A 25,207-nucleotide genomic window follows, 5' to 3' on the forward strand; every position below is an offset into this window, starting at 1 on the left:
TTGTTTTTAAAATGTGAAGTACTGTCACATGGAAAAGGGATTAAACTTGTACCTTTGGCCCCAAAACGATGGAACTGGACTAAATAGCAGAGATTACAAGAACATAGGTTTTGAATCAATAGAAAAAAACTTTTATTTTGCTAAATGGTCTTTTTAAATGTTTAATTTAAGTATATCTAAGATACTGTGTGTAATTTCATTGCCATTATTATTCAGTCAATACTTTCTTCATAAATAGTACAGAAGTAAAATTCAAACTAGTCCTTGGTGAGTTTTCATAAGTTGTTAATTAGTGGTATTCAAAATAATAAGGCCTTATTGTATACTGCTTAAGAAAGATTTTCAAATACTTTAATCTCTTTCTTCCTATGCTTATTTCTTAATCCCATGCTTTGGCCTACCATGTGCCCTCAACTCCCACTGAAGCAAACAGCACATTGAAAACCCACACAAAAATGTAAATCTGAGAAACAATATGTGTGGTTGGCTTAAAAAGAGTAAGAATTAACATTTAAAGCAATGGTAATTTACTCTGATCTGTAATTTTGAGCTCCTGTGCTGAAATTGCTATTTGGAAATTACCAAGTGCTTGGGTCTCTTTTGTGATCTTCTTCCTGCATACACCCAGCACACAAAGGAATCATAATGACGACTGAGTCACTGCTGCCATCTCCCTGAAGCGTGATCTCCAAATGTCAATACCATTTTCTATGGTGCAGTGGAGAAGATTCCCAACCATAGTCTGCTTACACTACAGGGTGAGCTCAAGACAGCGCTGAACCTGGAATATGTTTAAAGGGCAGCACAAGCTTCCTTCATTTTCTACTTCTTTGGCCAAACTGTTATGCCACAGATCATTTTGGCTTTGCAAATCATCCTCATCCCCCACTCCCATTAGTCATTACCTAAATATAAATGGAAAACTATTTAAATTTATGGGAGAAAGGAAGTTGCTTTTGACCATAGCCCAATAAAATGATGTGAGCAGTTGATTAAATTACACTTAAATTATGGACTAATACCAGAAGCAAAAATAGAGGAATGATATAAAATAGAGACACGAATAGTCTAAAGGACCAATACATAGAAACCCCTGTAATATTGTGTGATTCATACTTTAAGATATACTGTTTTTCCCAGCTTCTCAAACCCTGACTCCAAAAAGGTTACCAAAAACTCAAGCATCAGATTTTTTTCTCTTTTCCATTTGGCATAGCTCCAGGGTATTAGTAATTAATGGTTGTCTGATATAAATTAACTAAAAAAACAAACAAACAAAAAAAAAACAAACAAACAAGAATCCCTGGTAAATTTAATTTAGAAATGGGAAGAACTCAGGAAGATTTAGTATGATTGAACTTTTTCATCATGTTGTGATCAAAGAATCAGTATATCTTTGTAATAGACCATTTTTGTCAGGTTTTCTTAGGGTTATTTTACTTGAAAGATATAATTTACTTTGTTGGCTTGGTAGCAGTCCATGAGAAAGAAAACTGAGCTTATATAAGGATTAGCTATATTATAATAAGGTTCTATCTCTACTAAAGCTATCTTTATTCTGAAGAATGTTTATGGAAGATGAAAGAAATGAGCTTCAACTACAATAGGGAAGATTGTATTCAGATATAAGGAAGATCTTGGCATTTATTCTATATATATTTTTGTTGTTGTTCATCCTCACCCAAGTATATTTTTCCATTGATTTTTAGAGAGAGGGGAAAAGACAGAGAGAGAGAGAAACATCAATATGAGAGAGACACATCAGTTGGTTGCTTCCCACACCCTGACCAGGGCCAGGTATTAAGACTGCAACTGCAACCAAGGTATGTGCCCTTGACCGGAATTGAACCCAGGACTCTGAAGTCTGCAGGCCAATGATCTATCCACTGAGCAAAACTGGCTAAGGCTCCATAGATATTTTGATAATGCATGTCAATAAAAATAATTCAGCTGTGATTGATTAAGTACAGGCTTGATGAACACCTAGCCTGGTGGCCACAAGTTGTAGAATCTTCCTCCCTTTAAAACAAGATAGAGTTGCCAACTGGAAGGTTAAGGCTGAGGTTATAGCTAAGCCTACTGTCCACAACAGATAAGGTTCACAGAGACTCAATGGGCTGTGAATAAAAATTCAATAGAACTTTTAATACCTACAGAAAGACTTTTAAAGGAAAAAAATCATCATGGCTGTCTTTCCTTCATTCAGGATTTTCCATCCTCCAAGCAATTATGGAAGCAGCAGTGCAAAACAACTGGCAAGTGACAGCAAGGTCTGTGGGAAACATAAAGGACGTCCAAGAATTCAGGCGCATCATTGAAGAAATGGACAGGAGACAGGAAAAGAGATACCTGATTGACTGCGAAGTCGAAAGGATTAACACAATTTTGGAACAGGTAAGTGTGAGATTTATTCCACCCCCAGCCAACATGTTAAATCATCAACCTGAGGCAGTTCGCATTTCTGCTAATAAATTAAGTACCCAACCAGATTAAAAGTGCCAACGGTTTTTGATAGTCTTTCTAATCCTTTTTCCCTCCCCAGTGGCTGCAGGAAAAGAAAGAAAATCTAAGCTGTTGAAAATTGCATTACCATGATTAATCTGGAGGTCTCTGCAATTTAATGCTACCTACCAAATAAACACATCCTTCCACACCTCTGTTTCATAGATAGCTGAATCTTTCAAAGTAATCCTCTTTCTTTCCTATACCATCCCTATACCATCCTTCCAGCAGGGAACAGACAAGGAATCAGGCAGGGCAAAAGGGCAGGGGTTTTGTTTCAGGAGCCTAATTGCAGTATTCACTAGGTTTGCAAATTTGTGTATATTTTTGCAAACCATCCCTCTTTGGGGGGCAAGGGAGAGAGAGAGAGAGAGAGAGAGAGAGAGAGAGAGAGAGAGAGAGAGAGGAGGCAAATATGTATGTAATTTAAGACTATTTTTATGATGGCATATGATAAAAAAGTTCATGGTTTTTAAAATGTGAACAAAGTGAAAAAGATTTAGAAGATTTAGACTAGGGAAAAATCATCATTAAGCTTGGATATTTAAATTTAAGATTAAAATATTAGAAGAAATGTTTTACCTTAAGCCAGATGGATACAATGAAGTAAAGAGTCAAATTGAAATGAGGTGAAAGTATATTATTTTCCTTAGTAGTTTCATTGCCAGCTAATAACAAAGTGCCTATGCTTCCATAAATAAACAGTAAGGGAAAAATGTCCATTCTAATTTGATCCCAGTGTACCTGGGGGCAAAAACAGCTTCAGAGATTGGAATTATAGTGAGCAGCCATTGTCTGGGAGAGCTGTTTTATAGCAAATTAAATATTAACAATTTGTCAGATGTGCTTCCATAAGAAGAGAATAGAAAAAAAAAAGAAGAGAAAAGGGAAGGGAGGGGAGGGAGGAAGGGGAGGGGAGAAGAGAAAGGAGAGGGGAGGAGTGGGGAGAGGAGGGGAGGAAGACAAAGAGATGAAAGAAAGCAAGAAAGCAAGAAATCAAGAAAGAAAGAAAGAAAGAAAGAAAGAAAGAAAGAAAGAAAGAAAGAAAGAAAGAAAGAAAGGAAGGAAGAAAGAGAAACCGCTGACTCTGCATTATAGAGATACAAAGCTGTCCCCTTCTTAAAACAGCATCACCTCTAGTGAATCACACCTCACAGAAAATCTAGAGCACTAGCCTGACTAAATCAAATTTCCCAACTAACATTCTCTTGAGCTATCCAAATGACCCACCCCTCCCTTAAAAAAAAACAAAAAAACTGCCTTTGATTTTCTTAGATCTTGAAAGTGAAGAATCAGGTCAGTGATGTTGGTGTATGTACTACATGCCCTCTAAAATTTTAGACCAAAATAGCCTTTTAGTGGGTGACCTACTTAATAGCCTATAGCAGAGAAACATCCTCCTTGTGGTACTTTGTTTTCCTTCTTTTGTGCTAGTGACTTTGGCTTCCTGAATATCTTACATTTTGTTAAATCTTTTGGGAATTATAGGACCTTATACTGGAGTCTGGGATTTTTCAGCATGATGTAATAGAAAAAGAAGTGGGTAGAACTCTGAATTCTATATAGCTGTGGGATATCGGGCACTTAAATATCTATGCCTCAGCTGACTCATCTATATAATGGGGAAAATAATATTTGCTCCAACTCACATGGCTGGTATAATTGCTTCAAAAAGCATAAAATGCTATGGAAAATAATCATTATTTCTAAACACTTTTTAGGAAAACCAAAGTAACATTTTTCAAAATTTTTCTCTTTTCATGTTTCACTTTCTATCTTTCTTTCTTCTATATGCACATTTAGAGTATCCCTCAAAATACAATTTTTCAGGAAGCACTTTTTTCAAATAAATGTTTTAGCAAAATCCAGGTAAGGCTAAAAAGTTAATTTCACTTATTTTTTCTCTCTTTCAAGAAATTGTCACAAATCTGTGAACTCATGATTGTTTTCGCTGCTATTTAAGGAATTTTTACTAGGCCGTAATTACTTTGAGATAAGGGCCATGTTGGTCGTGTTCACTGTTATATCACCAGTGTCCAACAGGATACCTGGCCCATAGTGTTGGATGGATAGATGGATGGGTAGATAAATGGTTGAATATTGAAGAAGTATATTTCAATAAGTTTTGTGATTTTACTATGCTTCCATCAAGGGGCAAAATAGTACCTGCAGCCCCATGATATGATCATTAAAACACACATTTTTCGCAAAAGTTTAAGATGGTGGCTCTGTGCTCAAGCCTATTCTAATGATATTGTAAAATTGCCAAAGTTTAGGAGCACCCAAATACATAAAAAACTCCTAGAAGATATCAAGGGAGAGATCGACAACAATACAATCATAGTAGGGGACTTTAATACACCACTGACATCACTGGATAAATTCACTAGACAAAAAATCAGCAAAGAAAGAGCAATCCTAAATGACTCAGTAGATCAGATGGACTTATTTGACATCTTCAGAGCATTTCACCCCAAAACCACGGAATATACGTTCTCACGTGCACATGGGACATTTTCAAAAATACACCACATATTGGGTCACAAGCAAAGTCTCCCCAAATTCAAGAAGATTGAAATCATACCAAGCATCTTCTCAGACCACAATGGCATAATATTAGAAATAAACTACAATAAAAACAACACAAAACACTCAAACACTTGGAAGCTGAATAGCATGTTATTAAATATTGATTGGGTTACCAATGAGATCAAAGAAGAAATTAAAAACATCCTGGAAACTAATGACAATGAAAACACAACAATCCAAAACCTATGGGACACAATGAAAGCAGTCCTGAGAGGGAAGTTTATAGCTCTACAGGCCTACCTCAAAAAAACAAGAAAAAAATGGTAGTAAATCATCTAACTCTACATCTCAAAGAATTCAAAAAAGAGCAACAAGAAAAGCCCAGAGTGAGCAGAAGGAAGGAGATAATAAACATTAAAGCAGAAATAAATGACATAGAAACCAAAAAACCAATACATAAAATCAATGAAACCAAGAGCTGGTTCTTTGAAAGGATAAACAAGATTGATGAACCTCTAGCCAGGCTCACCAAGAAGCAGAGAGAGGACCCAAATAAACAAAATCAGAAATGATAGAGGCGAAATAACAACAGACCCCACAGAAATACAAATGACTGTTAAAAAATAGTATGAACAACTCTACTCCAAAAAACTAGACAACCTGGAGGAAATGGACATATTCCTAGAAAAATACAACATTCCAAAACTCAATCAGGAAGAATCTAAAAATCTCAACAGGCAAATAACTATGGAAGAAATTGAATCAGTCATCAAAAAGCTTCCAGCAAACAAAAGTCCAGGGCCAGATGGCTTCACAGGGGAGTTTTACCAAACATTCAAGGAAGAACTAAAACCTATCCTCCTCAGACTATTCCAAAAAATTCAAGAGGAAGGAACACTTCCAAGCTCATTCTATGAAGCCAGCATCACCCTAATACCAAAACCAGGGAAAGACAACACAATGAAAGAGAATTACAGGCCAATATCCCTCATGAACATAGATGCCAAAATCCTCAACAAAATCTTAGCAAATCGGATCCAGCAGTACATCAGAAAGATCATACACCATGACCAAGTAGGATTTATCCCAGGGATGCAAGGATGGTACAATATCCGCAAATCAATAAATGGGATACATCACATAAACAAATTGAAAGAAAAGAAACCACATAGTCATATCAATTGACACAGAAAAAGCATTTGACAAAATCCAACACCCATTTTTGATAAAAACTCTCAGCAAGGTGGGAATAGAAGGGTCATACCTCAACATAATAAACGCCATATATGACAAACCCACAGCCAACATCATACTCAATGGACAAAAACCAAGACCATTTTCCCTAAGAACAGGAACAAGACAGGGATGCCCACTCTCATCACTCCTGGTCAACATAGTACTGGAAGTATTAGCCATTACAATTAGACAAGAAGATGAAATAAAAGGCATCCAAATTGGAAAAGAAGAAGTAAAACTATCCTTATTCACAGATGACATGATATTGTACATAAAAAACCCTAAAGACTCCATCAAAAAACTATTAGACTCGCCGAAGCCGGTTTGGATCAGTAGATAGAGCGTCGGCCTGAGGACTGAGGGGTCCCGGGTTCGATTCTGGTCAAGGGCATGTACCTGGGTTGCGGGCTCATCCCCAGTGGGGGATGTGCAGGAGGCAGCTGATCAATGTTTCTCTCTCATCGATGTTTCTAACTCTCTATCTCTCTCCCTTCCTCTCTGTAAAAAATCAATAAAATATATTTTAAAAAAAACTATTAGACTTAATAAATGAATTCGGCAATGTAGCAGTATAAAAAGTTAACACCAAGAAATCTATGGCATTTCTATACACCAATAGTGAACTTACAGAAAGAGAGACTAAAAAAGCAACCCCATTTACCATCTCACCAAAAAAAATTAAGATACATAGGAATAAACTTAACTAAAGAGGTAAAAGACCTCTACTCAAAAACTACAGGACGTTGAAAAAAGAGATAGAGGAGGACATAAACAGATGGAAGAACATACCATGTTCCTGGATTGGTAGAATCAACATCATTAAAATGTCTATACTACCCAAAGCAATCTATAAATTCAACGCACTTCCCATTAAAATACCAACGGCATATTTCACAGACCTAGAATGAACTCTCCAAAAATTCATCTGGAATAAAAAAAAGACCCTGAATAGCTGCAACGATCCTGAGAAAGAAGAACAAAGTAGGTGGGATCTCAATACCAGATATCAAGTTGTATTACAAAGCCACTGTTCTCAAAACTGCCTGGTACGGGCACAAGAACAGACATATAGATCAATGGAATAGAATAGAGAGCCCAGAAATCGACCCGAAACAATATGTTCAATTAATATTTGACAAAGAAGGCAAGACCATACAATGGAGTCAAGACAGTCTCTTCAATAAATGGTGTTGGGAAAATTGGACAGATACATGCAAAAAAATGAAACTAGACCACCAACTTACACCATACACAAAGTAAACTCGAAATGGATAAAGGACTTAAATGTAAGATGGGAAACTATAAAAATACGAGAAGAATCCAAAGGCAACAAAATCTCAGACATATGCTCAAGCAATTTCTTCACCAATACAGCTCCTAGGGCATTGGAAACTAAAGAGAAAATAAACAAATGGGACTACATCAAAAAAAAAGCTTCTGCACAGCAAAAGAAACCATCAACAAAACAACAAGAAAGCCCACTGCATGGGAGAACATATTTGCCAATGTTATCACAGATAAGGCTTTAATCTCCAACATTTACAGGAAACTCATACAACTTAACAAAAGGAAGATAAACAATCCAATCAAAAAATGGGCAAAGGACCTAAATAGACTCCTTTCAAAAGAAGACAGAAGAAAGGCCAAAAGACATATGAAAACATGTTCAAAGTCACTAATCATCCAAGAGATGCAAATCAAAACGACAGTGAGGTACCATCTCAGATCTGTCAGAATGGCTATCATCAACAAATCAACAAACGACAAGTGCTGGAGAGGATGTGGAGAAAAAGGAACACTCGTGCACTGCTGGTGGGAATGCAGACTGGTGCAGCCACTGTGGAAGACAGTATGGAGTTTCCTCAAAAAACTAAAAATGGAACTCCCATTTGACCCAGTGATCCCACTTCTAGGAATATATCCCAAGAAAACAAAAACATCAATAAGAAAGGATATATGCACCTATATGTTCATAGAAGAACAATTTACCATAGCTAAGATCTGGAAACAGCCTAAGTGCCTATCAGCAGATGGATGGATTAAAAAACTGTGGTACATCTATACGATGGAATACTATGCTGCTGTAAAAAAGAAGGAATTCTTACCATTTGCAACAGCATGGATGGAACTGGAGAGCATTATGCTAAGTGAAATAAGCCAGTCAATGAAAGAAAAATACCACATGATCTCACTCATTTATGGATAATTAAGACCATTATAAACTGATGAACAAAAATAGATACAGAGGCAGAGCAACATTCAACAGACTCTCAAATTACAGTGGGAAGGCCTGAGAGGGTTCGGGGGCGGGGGGGGAGGTAAGATATCAACTGAAGGACTTGTATGCATGCATATAAGCATAACCAATGGACACAAGACACTGGAGGGTATGGGAGGCTAGGGGAAGGTCAAGGGGGAAAAAAAGGAGACATATATAATACTCTTTGTAATACTTTAAGCAATAAAACAATTAAAAAAATAAAATACATGTATTTAAAAAAATAAAAAAAAATTGCCAAAGTAAAAAAAAAAAAAATTGCCAAAGTTTTGTTTTTGTGGATAAAAATAGATTTCTCATTAAAAAATTTATTTAAATTAAGTAAAGAATTCAACATATTTCTTTAGAGAAAATATTTTTAAATAAATTTTATAGTAAGATACAGAGATAATACTTTTCTCATTGGTTCCTAACCATTCTTGGTAAACCTATCATAATTTACTATACAGATCATGGGTTGGAATAATATTTATAACTCAGTCAGTATTCCGTCTTCCCAAAAGATGCCCCGATTTCCAATGGTGTTTTCAGCTTTGGGGGGAGGTTATTTTCATGAAGGAAACTTCTGTAGCCTCCCACAAAATGACACTTAATGCCACTGTCTGAGGTAGAAGAGCCATTTACACCACTATAACCCTATTCCCTATAGATCAGTTTGACATAATGTAAGTTCATATTGTACATTACATCCAATGGGTGATAATGAAAAGACCTCAATACTGTACAATATTTCAAATATGAGCAGGTCATAAATACAGTATTATATAGTATAACCTCCTCATTTCATGATATAGATTCTAATTTTCCTTGTGAATGTTTAAACACTTATGGGGCAAATCAAAATTCTTCCAACATTTCTTTAGAAAGTTCATTTGATCTCTTTCAACCTTTAATACTACAGTAGAAATAAAAAGACTCCATTAGGTATTAATCTGTCTTTAATATTTGTCCTTAACAGTTAACCTATTTTTAAAAGTATTCCAAGCATAACCAATGGACATGGACACTGGGGTGGTGGGAGCTTGTTCTGGGGGGGGGGGGGGGTGGGAGTAGCCAGGGAGGGGTTGATGAGGGAGAAATGACACATATGTAATACTTTAAACAATAAACAATAAAAAAGTTTAAAAATAAATGCATAAAAGTATTCCAAATTTATAGCTATAACAATTAACATACAAGAGGACAGAGGTAGAGACAAATAAAAGCATGAAAGGTTGTCAGGGCTCACAAAGAATATTGAGAAACTGTAGATCCTGAATCTAAGAATTAAGAGCACCATCTACTAGAAGATGTATGTGTACTACGATGAATGAACCATTAAGCTGACCTGATGTAGCAGTCCTATTATTGCATTACTGTATTCATGAGGCGCTCCTCACTGGTGGACAGCTGCCTTAATTCAACAACCAATCTAAACATTAACTGTGAAAAAGGTTGCCTCTCATACAGTTATCTACCCATGACTGAATAGATCCTCCATTCCAGTAGTGTATACCTGTGGACTGCTTTTGAAGGTTAGACTCCATAAAATGAATGGCTCTTAATATTTATTTCTAGAGGCAGCATAGCATATAGTTTTAGAGCATGGACTCTGGAGCCAGTCTGCATGGATTCTGTTACTTTCTAGCTGTGTGACCTGGTGCAAATTATTTAATTATCTGTGCCCCCATTTCCTCATTATAGAATGGTATCTGAATTTTAATAAGTTGATATATATATATATATATATATATATATATATATATATATATATATATATATAGCATTTAGAAAGGTGCCTGACACATAATGTTTGAATAGTGCTTTGATGCTAAACAAAGTGTTTTTACACAGATTTATCTCATTTGAGCCTCACTGTGGGAGGTAGACAGGGCAGGTGCACTTAGCCCAGATTTACAGATGATAAACTGATGCTTAGAGACATTTAGGTGATTTGACCCAATGTGGCTCTCTGCTCAATCCTAGTAAGTTGGCAGAACAAGGACAGAACTCGTCTTCTGACTCCTAGTCCAGTGATCTTGCCCCTACACTGAACCACCTTTCTTAATTTTAAGTCACTTATTAAATATTTAGCCAATGCCAAAATGTAGATTAGGCCTGCTCATCAAGTTACTTCTCAAAACAGTTGCAAAGCATTGGAGAAGACCCAGAGAAAAGCAGAAAAAGATTAAAGCATTAGAAAATAGGGCCTACAAGGAAAGTCTAAATGAGTTGGGATTGTTTAACCTGGTGAAAGAGAGCCAAGATGCACTTTAAACACAATCCTTAAGTATAATGAGTTATCATAAAGAGGACACTGACCAACTACAGTGCATGCCTAAGGACAATATCAGAGTGAATGAGTTTAACTAGACTAGAGAGAGATCCAGCATTAGAAAGAACTCATTACAAGAAGAGAAGAAACTGGAAGAAAATAAAATCTCACCAGCTGAGGCTGTATGAAGGTGAATCTATTCTGTATTAGTGAAAAATCAGATATAGAATAGTTTTAAGATTATTTTCAATGATACACAAATATTCCAATTTAATCCTGTTTGTTGACAAGTAAATACCATTATAGAAGACTTATTTTAATGGACAGATGCTGGTATTTCTAATTTGCCTATGCACTGGATATCTAAAAGGTTGACTCTTTAAAGAGATTTAAACATCCCCCTTCAGTCTTTACCATGTTTTTATTTTTTTTCCATATATAATTCAAAGGTAAATCTCAGCATAGCCCCTACTTGAATTACAGTTTATGCAATCTGTGTGGGGGCCAAACCAATACATTTCAATGTGCTATGCAGGAAAAAAATATATAGAATGTGTGATTTCCCTGGAAATATTCCAGGGTAAAATCACCTCATCATAGATTATATGAAATTAGCTCTTCTTAAGTACAGAATCCTGAAGCAGCTCAATCTCTACAGTTTCTTTCATTTGAGGAACCCTGACTGTCACCTCAAAGATGATCATTTTAAGAAATAAAACGTCCAAGTTAGTAAGTCAGGCTTGCAAAGATAACTATTTTTAAACAAGAGGAACAATATTAGGGGCCTTTCTAAAGTATGAGACTGGAATATAAAGAAAACAGTGCTCACTCCAAAATATAGGGTAGGGCAAAAATAAGTTTACATTTGTTCATTTGGAAAATAATACAATAATTAAAAAAAATAATATAATATAATATTAAACTCTTCTTTTCATGTGATCCTCATGTGTTGTGAGGGTCAAATAAGATAATATGTGGAGAGCACCTGTGCAGTGTTTCATGCACTCACAACTGTAAACCTACTTTTGCCCTACCCTGTATGTATAACAATTGTGTTCACTAGAGCATACTGTTGCCAACAGCTAGTCCTAGGTCAAGTGAAGTAAAAATGTTATAGCCTTATGTCTGCTCCTTGCCTCATCTTCCATTCAGCACATAATGGTACTGTCCAGCTCCTCTCCTCTTTTTGCTCCCTTTTTGTCCCAACCCTTACTCTCAATGTTCCTTATAGAACAGTAAGCTGACTTACCAATCCATAGACAGTTCCAGTTAGCATCTCTACTTCTTGAAGTATTTTGTTTGTGGTATAGTTGAATAAACACAATCTTGGGAACCAAATAGACATGACTTCAATACCTAGCTTAATCACTTCCCTGTTGCATGACATTGATAAAAGTGATATAATTTCTTTGAGACCCAATTTTCTCGTCTCCCAATATGATCTCACTACTTTATGTGATCCTCATGCTTTGTGAGGATCAAATAAGATAATATGTGGAGGGCAAATGTGTGGTAATTGGCATCCTATAGGCACTCAATAACTAGTAACCATAGTTATTTGTTCATGAGTGGTAAGTTTTTGTGCTTATGGAAATGTGAATGTGTTATTTAGGGACTATTGCTCAAGAACAGTGTCCTCATGGACTTTCCAAGATACCAGTTTAATCTAAGTTTTTATCATGAGAACAGAGTCTTAAGACTTGAGCTGTGCTCAGGTCTCACTAATATGAGTTTAATGTTAGATGACTTCTCTGTTTTTCTGCAGTGTAACATTGGGTAACATAAATTGATTGATAAGCTCAAGGACTACTTAAAAATTAACTAGATTTTCAGTATCACTTAAAGTAATTAAAGGCACAAAAACCTTGAACTACATGTGACAACTGGACATTTTTTTTGGTTAAAAAAACAAAACACAAATGTTTATTTGAGCCAAACTGACAACACATGCCAAAGAGCAAGCTCTCAAATGCTCTCGACAACTGGATTTTTTTTTTAACTTTTACTGCGCATTTATTCATACAGGCAACAAGTATGTATTTATTTCCATGTGCTAGGTATGCAAGAGGCCCCAGTACAATTTTATGCAAAGCATTCAGGGAATGTGCATGGATTAGAACCGTTGTGAAAGGAAGTAGTGAGAGGAAAAGGTTGGGAAAGTAGTTTGGAGCCTGACTCTGAAAGACATTTAAATGTCAGGCTAAAGAATCATGTAAGAATTTTCGAGGCAAGAAATTTTATAATCAAAGGAGTGTTTTAGGAATATTGTACTCATTTGGAAGCAGTTTGCAGGCTTGGGTTCTCCCTGTCCCCTTTCATGGGATCATTGCTGAAATGGGCAAAGGAGCAAGGAAGGGGATTCTGAGAGGTTAATGACTATAACAGGACCCTTCATCTGAGATGGTGAGTGTATTTGCTGGGCCAAAAGAAGTAATGTAAGTCGCGAGTCATAGAGAAAAGCTGAAGTTCAATGTGCAAGGGGTACATAATTAGGAAGAGAGCAGGAGCAGAAATAGAAGCTGGGGTATGGACCAAGAATTTAAAACCAGGGAGATGAAAGTAAATGAAAGAAGTCAGAGGCAGAAGAGAAAGGAGGAAGAAGTATGACAAGAAGCAAGCAAATGGGTAGGTCTACTTGGCTTGAAGGGCCAGGAATTGTGGCAATGGGAACAAAAAAGATGGGGAAGATGGGAGTGATACCATGTAGGAGACATCATTCAGAGTGTCCAGTGCCACCTCTCTATTCTGAGAACAAAAGAGTGGACCCTGGACTGACATATTTGTATTACACAAGTCTGTCCCTTGTTCATAGCTGATTGACACCTGACCAAAACTGGGAAAATTATCCTCTCCTGAGAGTTTGGAATTTGAGATGTCTATTAAGTTTGAAATCTTCCCATGAACTGCCGGGAGCCGGTCCTCGACAACTGGATATTTTTAACAACAAATATGTATTAAGTGCTTACAATGTTCAGCTACTGTTTTAATCAATGTGCATGGATATATGTGTTAATATATCTCATGTGAGTTAATCCTCATATCAGCCCTATAAGGTACATGGGAATATTATCTCCATTTTACAGATGTAGAAACTGAGACTTAGAGGTCATACAGTTATAATTGGTGGAGCCAGAATTTGAACCCAGGGAGTCTGTTAGTCACTACAATAATCAGCCATGTGTGTAACTGAAGTTTTCAATCAGAGCAGAGTCAAGCAGAGGTTTTAAGAGATAAGCATCCTGTTGAGACTTGGAACAGCTTTGTTTACAACAAGCATTGTTATACAACAAGCATTTCATAGGCACTTCCTTCATTTGATGATGATGCATATTCCACCAGCACATGAAATTGAAAATATGCTACTTAAACATGCCCTTTGGTGAGAAGCTTATTTATGATGAACAAGTTCATTTACTTATGGTGCCCAAACAATCTAACTATGAAATGAGCCCCACAAGAGTAGGAATAAATCATGAGGAGTACTTTCACAGAGTGATATGTAAGTACAACTAGCATTCCCATCTGCATGCATTTCTTCTCAGGTAAAGAACCACAGTCTTATCAATCAGACCATCAAACCTCAGAGGGAAGGTAGGGGAGGATGGGGGTAAGTGGGAGAGATCAACCAAAGGACTTATATGCTTGCATATAGGCCTAACCAATGGACACAGACAACAGGGGGGTGAGGGCATGAGTGGGGGCGATGGGAGGGTAATGTGGGTATAAGGACACATATGTAATAACTTAATCAATAAAGAAATTTAAAAATAAATAAATAAAATATTAAAAAAGAGAACCACAGTCTTCATTATTTTACTAAAACTGCCCTAGGTAATGCCCATTTCCTTCTTCCATTTCTAAGGCGTATGCTAAATGTAACTGGTAAAGTCTGGAAGGTACGGTTTCCCTTCCCTCCATTAATTCCCAGAAAACCAAGCATAAAATAGGACTGGTTCTGGGAAAGTATGAATGCCCATAGGATAAGGATTTGGGTAGGTGCTTGGCATTTGTAGGCCACTAGACTTGAGAAGCAGTGCTCCAAGGGGCATGCTTCTCCCTACCACTTAGTATCACCCTTAAACCCAAGTGAGAGGGGCCATTGCATTGAGCTCCATGCTTTAGGTGGCTCCTCATACCACAAACACTGAAACACAAAGACTTTTTTTTTCCTATGTGTTCTTGAGAGGTGTTTTTTTTTTTGTTTGTTTGTTTGTTTGAAAAGATAGTAGCTGGGTGAGTATCTAGGGAGAAAAAAAGGGAGAGGGACACATAAAAAACTGGGTTCCCCAGATCAAAGCACAAAGGCACAGAAGGGGGCGAGCAGGCCAGTGGGTCAAGGGCAGGAGTAGTGAGGGAGAAAATGACAATTTTGGTCATAAGAAATGAGAAAATGACAAATTTTGTTTAAAAATGGGCCTCCCTAAATTATTCTAAGTGACAGATTTTTATTTAGTTCACAGATAGATATGTGGGCCAGGCCAAGGTCTACCTTGTTTTTTGGACTTTTTAACATTTATTTATTTTTAATTTTTAAATTTTTATTGAATTTATTGTGGTGACACTGATTCATAAAATTATGTAGGTTACTGGTGTACAATTCTATAATACAGCATCTGTATGTTGTATTATGTGTTCACTACCCCAAGTCAGGTCTCTTCATCACCATTTATCCATCCTTTACCCTCTTCTACCTCCACCCTTCCCCCTTTCCCTCTGTAAATCAATATACTACTGTCTGTGTCTATGAGGGGTTTTTTTTGCTTAATCCCTTCACTTTTTTCACCCAGCCTGTAAACAACCCTCTGACAGCTATCAGTCTGTTCTCTGTATCTATGAGTCTGTTTTTATTTTGTTAATTACATTCCACACATAAGTGAAACCATATGGTACTTGTCTTTCTCTGACTGGCTTATTTCACTTAGCATATACTCTCCAGGTCCATCCATGCTGTTGCAAAAGGGAAGATTTCCTTATTTTTATGGCAGAGTAGTATTCCATTGTATAAGTGTTCCACAACTTTTTTATCCACTCATCCACTGATGGGCACTTGGACTGCTTCCAAATCTTGGCTATTGTAAATAATCCACTCCTTCAATGAACATAGGGGTGCAGATATTCCTTCAAATTAGTGTTTCCAGTTTCTTCAGATAAATTCCCAAAAGGGAAATTGTTGTGTCATAAGGTAGTTCCATTTTGATTTTTTGAGATAACTTCATACTATTTTCCACAGTGGCTGCACCAGTCTGCATTCCTACCAACAGTGCATGAGGGTTCCCTTTTCTTAATGTCCTGGCCTGCACTTGTTGTATGTTGATTTATTGGTGAAAGTCATTCTAACAGATGTGAGGTAGTATCTCATTATGGTTTTAATTTGGATTTCTCTGATGATTAGTGACATTGAGCATCTTTTCATATGTCTATTTGCAATCTTTATGTCCTCTTTGGAGAAGTGTCTACTCATGTCCTTTGCCCATAGTTTAATTGGATTGTTTGTTTTTGGGGGGGAATGAGTTTTATAAGATTTTTTAATGCATTTCGTATATTAACCCTTTTTCAGATGTAACATTGGCCAATATCTTCTCCCATTCAGTGGGTTGTCTTTTCATTTTGTCAATGGTTTCTTTTGCTGTGCAAAAACTTTTAGTTTGATGTTGTCCCATTTGTTTACATTTTCTTTTATTTCACTTGCTTGACGAGATATATCAGAAAAAATATTGCTACAAGAAATGTCCAAGATTTTACTGCCTAGGTTTTCTTTTAGGATATTTATGGTTTCAAGTCTAACATTTACTCTTTAACCATTTTTAGTTTATTCTTATCTATGGTGTAAGAAGGTCGTCTAGTTTCATTATTTTTGCACATACCTGTCCAATTTTTCAAACACTATTTATTGAATAGACTATCTTTACCCCATTGTATGTTTTTGCCAACTTCATCAAATATTAATTGACCATAAAGTCATGAGTTTATTTCTGGGCTCTCTATTATGTTCCATTGATCTATGTCTGTTTTTATGCCAATACCATGCTATTTCAATTACTATGGCCTTGTAAGATAGTTTGATATTAGGTAGTGTGATTCCTTCACCTTTGTTCTTCTTTCTCAAGATTGCTGTTGCTATTTGGGGTCTTTTGTAGTTCCATATACATTTTTGGATTATTTGTTCTAGATCTGTGAGATATGCCATTGGTATCTTAATAGAAATTCCATTGAATCTATAGATTGCTTTGGGTAATACGGGCATTTTAATTATGCTAATTCTTCCTATCTGTGAACACGGAACATGCTTCCACTTATTTGTATCTTCTTAAATTTATTTCTTCAGTGTCAGGTAATTTTCCAAGTATAGGTCTTTAATAACCTTGGCTAAATTTATTCCTGGGTATTTTATTTTTTTTGAAACAATTATAAATGAGATTATTTTCTTAGTTTCCCTTTCTGATAGTTCATTATTGGTGTATAAAAAAGCAACTGATTTCTGGATATTTATTTTGTATCTTGCTGCTTTCCTGAATTCATTTATCAGTTCTTTTTTTTTTAAGATGAGATTCTTTTTTTAATATATTTTATTGATTTTTTACAGAGAGGAAGGGAGAGGAATAGAGAGAAACATCGATGAGAGAGAAACATCGATCAGCTGCCTCCTGCACATCTCCTACTGGGGATGTGCCCGCAACCAAGGTACTTGCCCTTGACTGGAATCGAACCTGGGACCTTTCAGTCCACAGACTGACTCTCTATCCACTGAGCCAAACTGGCTAGGGCCATTTATCAATTCTGATAGTGTTTTAGTGGAATCATTAAGGTTCTCTATATAGAGGATCATGTGATCTGCAAATAATGACAGTTTCACTTCTTCCTTTTCAATTTGAATGCCTTTTACTTCTTCTGGTCTGATTCCTGTGGCTAGGACTATCAGTACTATGTTGAATAAAAGTGGTAAAAGCAGATATCCCTGTCTTGCTCCCAGTCTGAAGGGAAATATTTTTAATTTTTGCCCATTGAGTATGAGGTTGGCTGTGTGTTTGTCATTTATGGCCTATGTTACTTTGAGGTATGTTTCGTCTATTCCCACTTTGCTAAGAGTTTTTTTTAATCATAAATGTGTTTTGGAATTTATCAAATATTTGTTATGCATCTATTTGATATAACCATGTGGTTTTTATCCTTCATTTTGTTTATGTGGTGTATCATGTTTATTGGTTTGCAGACATTGTACCAACCTTGCATCCCCGGGATAAATCCCACTTGTTCATGGTGCATAATCTTTTAATTCATTGGTGGATCTTGTTTGTTAATATTTTGTTGAGGAGTTTAGTACTTATGTTTTTTAGGGATATTGGCCTATAATTTTCTTTCTTTGTAGTGTCTTTATCCAGTTTTGGGATTGGGATAATGCTGGCCTTGTAAAATGAGCTTGGGAGTCTTCCCTCCTCTTGAATTGTTTGGAATAGTTTAAGAAGGATAGGTGATAGTTCTTCATTGAATATTTGGTAAAATTAACCTGTGAAGCCATTCGGTCTAGGACTTTTGTTTGTTGGGAGGTTGTTGTTTTTAATTACAGCTTTAATTTCATTAGTTATAATCTATTTGGATTTTTGGATTCTTCCTGATTCAGTTTTGGAAATTTGTACTTTTTTAGGAATTTACTCATTTCTTCCAGATTGTCCAATTTGCTGGCATATAGTTGTTTGTAGTATTTTCTTACCATCCTTTGTATTTCTTTGGTGTCGGTTGTTACTTCTCCTCTTTCTTTTTTTCTTTTTTCTTTTTTCTTTTATTTCTCTTTTGTTTCTGATTTGATTTATTTGTATCCTCTCTCTTTCTTCTTGATGAGTCTGGTTAAAGGTTTGTCAGTCTTATCATTTCAAAGAACCAGCTTTGGTTTCATTAATCTTTTGCACTGTATTCTTTTAGACTCTATTTCTTTTATTTCTGTTTTTGATCTATATTATTTCTTTTTTTCTAATCACATTGGGCTTTTTTTGTTGTTCTTCTTCTAGTAATTTTTTGTATAAAGTTAGATTGTTTATTTGAGTTTTTCTTTATTGATGTAGAACTGCAATGTTATGAATTTCCTTCTTAGTACTACTTTCACTGTGTCCCATAGATACTGGGTTGTTGTGTTCTCATTTTCATTTGTTTCAAGGTATCTTTTGATTTCTTCCTTGATCTCATTGTTAACGCATTCATTCTTTAGTAACATGTTATTTAGTCACCATGTCATTTTGTGTTTTTTCAGTATTTTTTCTTGTGATTAATTTCTAGTTTTATGCCATTATAGTCAGAGAAGATGCTTGATATGATTTCAACCTTCTTAAATTTATTGAGACTTGTTTTGTGTTCTAACATGTGGTCTATCCTAGAAAATGTTCCTTGTGCACTTGAAAAAAAATGTATATTCTGCTGCTTTGGGGTGAAATGCTCTGAAGATATCAATTAAATCCCTCTGATCTAGTATGTCATTTAAGGCTGCTGTTTCCTTGTTGATTTTCTGTCTGAATGATTTATCCATTGATGTCAATAGGCTGTTAAAATCCCCTACTATGACTGTATTACTGTCAATCTCTCCCTTTATTTCCATCAAGGCTTGCTTTATATTCTTGGGTGCTCTTATGTTGGGTGCATAATGTTTACAAGGGTTATATCTTCTTATTAGATTGTTCCCTTTGTCATTATGTAATGTTCTTCTTTGTCTCTCTTTTTTTTTAATATATTTTATTGATTTTTTACAGAGAGGAAGGGGGAGAGATAGAGAGTTAGAAACATCGATGAGAGAGAAACATAGACCAGCTGCCTCCTGCACATCCCCCACTGGGGATATGCCCGCAACCCAGGTACATGCCCTTGACCGGAATCGAAACCGGGACCCCTCAGTCCGCAGGCCGACGCTCTATCCACTGAGCCAAACCGGTCTCAGCTCTTCTTTGTCTCTTATTATAGCCTTTGGTTTGCTGTTGTTGTTGTTTTCTCAGAGGGCCTGTTGCTCACCTCAAAGAAAGAGCGGCCACTGTGAGGCCAACCTGAGATCCTGAGAAGAGAGAAGAATCTTCTCTCTCTCCCCATTATGTATAGCCTTTGTTTTAAAGTCTATTTTATCTGATATAACCTGTGAAGCCATCTGGTCCAGGACTTTTGTTTGCTGGGAGTAGTTTTTTTATTACAGCTTTAATTTCATTAGTTGTAATCTAATATGTACTTATACAATGTAATATAAGTATTGCTAACCCAGCTTTTTTCTTCCCATTTTCATGAAATATATTTTTCCATCCATTTAATTTTTTAAAGTTTATTTTAATTTTTCATTTATTGATTTGAGAGAGAAACATCAATTTGTTGTTCCACTTATTTATGCATTCATTGGTATGCATTCTTATATGTGCCCTGACTGAGGATCAAACCTGCAACCTTGTCATATTGGGAAAATGCTCTAACCAACTGAGCTATCTGGCCAGGTATCCCTTTACTTTTAGTCTGTGTGTACCTTTGTTCTTAGGTGGGTCTCTTGTAGACAATATATATATATATATCTTGTTTTCTTATCCATTCAGCTATCCTATGTCTTTTTTTAAGTCTTTTAAATAATGGATTTTTCTTAGGTCTGAAGTCATAGATATTCATTACAAAATTAGTAGGTGTTTTATTCAAGGATTATATCCTCTGCTGTATACTCTATGTCTTTTGATTAGAACATATAAGCCATTTATATTTAAAGTAATTATTCATAGGTACATATTTATTGCCATTTTTTTCTTTTAACTGCATCCCACTGGGTGTGTGTTTTTCTTCTTCTTGAAGAAGAGCCATTAACGTTTCTCTTAATACTGTTTTGGTGGTAACGGATGCCTTTACCTTTTTCTTGTGCTGGGAATCTATTTCTTTTTAAATTTTAAATGGTAGCCTTGTTGGGTAAAGTAATCTTGGTTGTAGGTCCTTGCTTTTCATCACTTTGAATATTTCATGCCAATCCCTTCTGCTCTGAAATCTTTCTGTTGAGAAATCAGTTTACACTGTTATGGGAACTCACTTGTTGGCAACTAACTGTGTTTCTCTTGCTGATTTTAAGATTCTCTCTTTGTCTTTAACCTCTGCCATTTTAATGAAGTGTCTTGTTTGGGCTTCTTTGAGTTCATCTTGTTTGGGAATTTCTGTGCTTCCTAGACTTGTGTATCTTTTTCTTTTACCTGATTAGGAAAGTTTTCAGTGATTATTTTTTTCAAATAGTTTATTGATCCCTTGCTCTCTTTTTTCTCCTGGTACCCCTATATTGCAGATATTGTTATGCTTCATGTTGTCCCAAAGGTCCCTTAAACTAATTTTTTTTTCCGTTTTGCTGCTCTGATTGGGTGTTTTTTGATACCTTGTATTCCAAAATACTGATTCGATCTCTGCTTCATCCAATCTATTGTTTATTCCTTCTACTGTATTTTTCATTTCAGACTGGTTCTTTTTTATGGTTTCTATGAGCTTTTGCTATCTCTCTTTTTTATCTTAATTGTTGAAAGGATTACAGATGCCCTCGTTTTTTCCCCTATTGACCCCCCTCCTCTTCACTCACTCCCCTTCTCCTTCTCACTCCCTCCCCCTCTACAGGCTTTCACCAAATTATTGTCTGAGTCCATGGTTTTGCATATATGCATATAAGATCTTTGGTTAATGCTCCCCCTTCCCCTCTTCTCTCTGAGAATCCTCATCTATTGCATGCTTCCATGTCTCTGATATGTTTTGTTTGTCAGTTTATTTTGTTCATTAGATTCCACATATAAATGAGATCATGTAATATTTCTCTTTCTCTGACCGGCTTATTTCAAGTACTATGCTAAGCGAAATAAGATTACTGTCTCTTTGTTGAAGTTCTCACTAAGTTCCTTGAGCATTCTTATAACCATTTTTTAAACTCTATATCTGGTAAATTGCTTGCTTCCATTTCATTTAGTTCTTTTTCTGGAGATTTTCCTGTTTCATTTGAGGCATGTTTCCTTGTCTCCCCATTTTTGCTGCCTCTGTGTTTGTTTCTATGTATTAGGTAGATCTGTTACACCTTCCAGTCTTGGTGGGGTGGCCTTATGTTGTAGGTATCCTGTGGGAGCCATTGGCATAGTCTCCTTTATCACCTGAGCTGGGTGCTCCAGGAATGTCTGTTATGTGAGCCCTCCTGTTGTCATTCAGTCTTGATTTCTATTGACCTGTTCATGTGTGGGGTTGACCCTCCAGGTGGTTGATTGTGAGACTCAACCTGTACTTCAGTGTATGAGCTGCTGCAGGTGCTGACCACATGGATGAGAATTCACTTCATCAGGTTGTGTTGCCTGCCAAGACTTCCCTTTGGTTATACCAATTGTGAAGCTAATTGGATCCTGATTTTATGTGATCTGAAACTAGCCACTGGGTATATTGGTTCTAGAGCCTTTGGGAAGAACTCTGCTTCAGGCCAATTTCAGACACTGCCTGTGACTGGCCCTTGGCAGCCTGTTTGAAGCTACATAGTGATACACAGTTTGTGGCTGCCTCTGCTGGGCCTGGGTATGTGAAGAAAGGACCAATGTTGTGCACCAAGGCCAGCTTTTACCAGCATCAGGCCTGGGGGCAGGTCAGCAAAATTTCCAAGGCACCCCCAAATCCTCTTCCACCTGCCTCCATCTGTTGGCTTTCTGTTTGGCTCAGTCACTGAAAGAGCTTCTGGTAGTATTCGAGTTGCATGAGGTAGGCTCTCAGTGAGTCACCAGGTAGGGGTGAGTGGTGTTCATCAGACTGATACAGGTTCAAACATGGTGCCAGTGCTGGGTCTGAGGCCACTCAGCAAATGTCCCGGGGTATATTAAACCCAGTCGTCAAATGCTTGGTGCTTGCACACCTTTGTGGTGGTATGGGGTCTCAGGGAGTCGTCAGGGTGAGGCCAGCAGTTTATCAGGCCCAAAAAGACCAAGATTTGGCCATGTGAAGAGAGGACTCTGCACTGCTAGGGAGTGCAAAGGAGAAATGGTCCCTGTCCTTGAGGCACACAACTCAGTCTATCTCAATTCTGCCAGGAGCCTGATCTCAGCAGGGGCCACTGGGAATCAGGAGGATAGTACTAGTGGATCCCCCTAAGGGAGAGGTGTTGGTCAGCCTTTGGGGAAAGTGTAAGTGGCCCCCATCCAAGAGCCACACAACTCAGTCTTTCCTGGATTCTATTCTGACCTTGGCAGGGTGGAGTTACCAGGAGTTGGGAGGGTAGGGCTACCAGTAGCACATCTTCTGTACAGGAGAGGTGCCAGTCAGGTTGATGGGTAAATGGGGGGGAATGACCCCTGCCCCAGAACCATTCACTTCAGTCACTGACACCTTCTGAGTCTGCCCAGACCTCTACACCCCAATCTAGGCAGCTGATTCCTCAGCAACGTGCAAGCTCCTCAGGGTGACACTACAGGGAGTCCAGAGGGTGGAGTTATTGCTTTTCCCAAGGCTAATGCCACATGGATGAGAGTGCTCCACCCAAGAAAGATGGCATCTGTGGTGTGGAAGAGTCACTCAGCACAGCGTTCCTGGCAACTGTTTCTTCTGCTCTTTCCCCAGAGCTATAAAACCCAGTCTCTACTCACACAACTCATTTGATCCATTCCCCCTGCCCTGCCCCTCTGATAGAGTCCAGAGATTTTGGCTTTTTAAGAGGGCGCCTGTGTTTCTAGCAGACAATCATCTCTCTCTGTCAGACAAAACACCCACTGATATTCCTTTTTTTTAATATGTTTTTATTGATTTGAGAGGGAGAGAGTGGGAGAAACATCCATGAGAGAGAAACATCGATTGGCTTCCTCCTGCATGCCCTCTACTGGGGATTGAGCCCGCAACCTGGGCATGTGTCCTGACCAGGAATTGAACTGGTAACCTCTTGGTTCATGGGTTGACACTCAAGCACCAACCGGGATCCCTGCTGATTTTCACGGTCAGATGTTACATGGGTGCCTCTTCCCAGCTCTGGTGCTCTCAGATAGGAAGCTCAGCATGGGGTTAAGTTTCCTCAGAGGTAATCTTGTGGCTGAAATATCTCTCTGGAATCTCAGCACACACACACACACACACACACACACACACACACACACACACCTCTGCATGTGGCTGCTGGGCCAGCCCTTTTTCACATCTCCACTTCCTACCAGTCTCAATGTGGCTTCTTCTGTAAATCTTGGTTATAAGAATTCTCTTCAATTAGTCTTCAGTTGGTTATTAAATTTGATGGCTCTATATTTTAGTTGTAATTCTACTTTGGTCCTGGGAGGAGGTGAGTATAACATCCACCTACTCCAACACTATGTTGGACCTGGACTTTGTAACATTTAGATATACAGTATGTGGTCCTTGATTTGTACTCTTGCCATGGATCCCAAAAATGTTAGGGGTGAGCCTGCTCCTATTCACCCATATCTCTTATGGCCTAGAAACATAAATGTCCCTGTCATAGTGTCCAATTTATTCCTGGCAAGTAGGTTTTTCTGAACATTCTAGTCTCATTCAGTGTAAATGTAGGTCTTCCAATCAACTGTCATGATATTTGCTTTGTAAGGCAGGATTGAGGAGAGTGCTTTTGCACAGTAATGGAATTTGTTCCCATCACTATTTTGGAATAATTTTAACCCTATTTCTATCTATCAGAGGTGGTATAGGCTACTTCAGGTAATCTTCCTGATAGGGAAAATTTGCATATATTTTACATTATTCCATAGATATCCACGTTTACCCTAGCAAAAGTAAAAACAAAACAAAACAAAAAGATGATCAAGATACATGACTAGGGTAAATCATAGGTGTGGAGGTGCAGCAATAGGGAAGTAAATATTCACATTTCTCCTCCTCCTTTCCATGCTTACTGCCACAGTTCCTCTGAGACTTGCTTTCAGAGGTATGGTTACAAGATGAGGGTTAAACATTCTTTCACCACGATATAGCAGTGGTTCTATACTTCATAATTAGGTGTATGTCCTTCATATTAAGTAAATTATATTGTGGGATAAGTACTCGATAGAAGTACAACTACACTAGAGATCTCTTGAACCAAAACTGGATGCCATTTATTTATTACCAGCCTGTGTCTACAGGTGGACTGAATAACACAAAAGACAAAGACAGGTAAGGTATTTGGCAAGTGTTACTTACTAGGATTTCAAAGGGTGATCCGAAGCCATGCTCCAATGATTGAGAATCAGGCTGCACAGAATGGGGCCTCTTGGAGATGATAAATAATTGGTTAGCTACCTAAGAAATCACTGTATAATCAAGAGATGAATCATGAAGAAGGAAGGCAAAGGGATCAGACTTCTAGGCCAGGAATTGTAATTTACATAGAAAGCTTCCCAGAGAAAGGCCAGTCAATTGTTCTGAAGTCAACATCACAGAAGGGCTTATATTCAGAGCACTATGCTAGGCACTAT

The 25,207-nt window shown here is 37.3% G+C and overlaps 1 protein-coding gene across 3 annotated transcripts in view; it reads left to right on the forward strand.

The window, feature by feature from the left end:
• The window catches only part of GRIA3 (glutamate ionotropic receptor AMPA type subunit 3), a 341,900-nt gene that overhangs the window by 154,287 nt on the left and 162,406 nt on the right, over window positions 1-25,207 (forward strand). For all 3 annotated transcript variants that reach the window (XR_013997329.1, XM_081115181.1, XM_081115180.1), the window contains exon 4: window positions 2,207-2,394. Coding sequence is in view for 2 of the 3 variants with exons in the window: in XM_081115181.1 (XP_080971307.1) it covers window positions 2,207-2,394 (188 nt within the window). In the remaining variant the exon portion in view is untranslated. The remainder of the gene's footprint in view (window positions 1-2,206; window positions 2,395-25,207) is intronic.

The sequence above is a fragment of the Myotis nattereri genome (assembly GCF_964212035.1).
Source record: "Myotis nattereri genome assembly, chromosome: X".
Taxonomy (NCBI): Eukaryota; Metazoa; Chordata; class Mammalia; order Chiroptera; family Vespertilionidae; genus Myotis; species Myotis nattereri.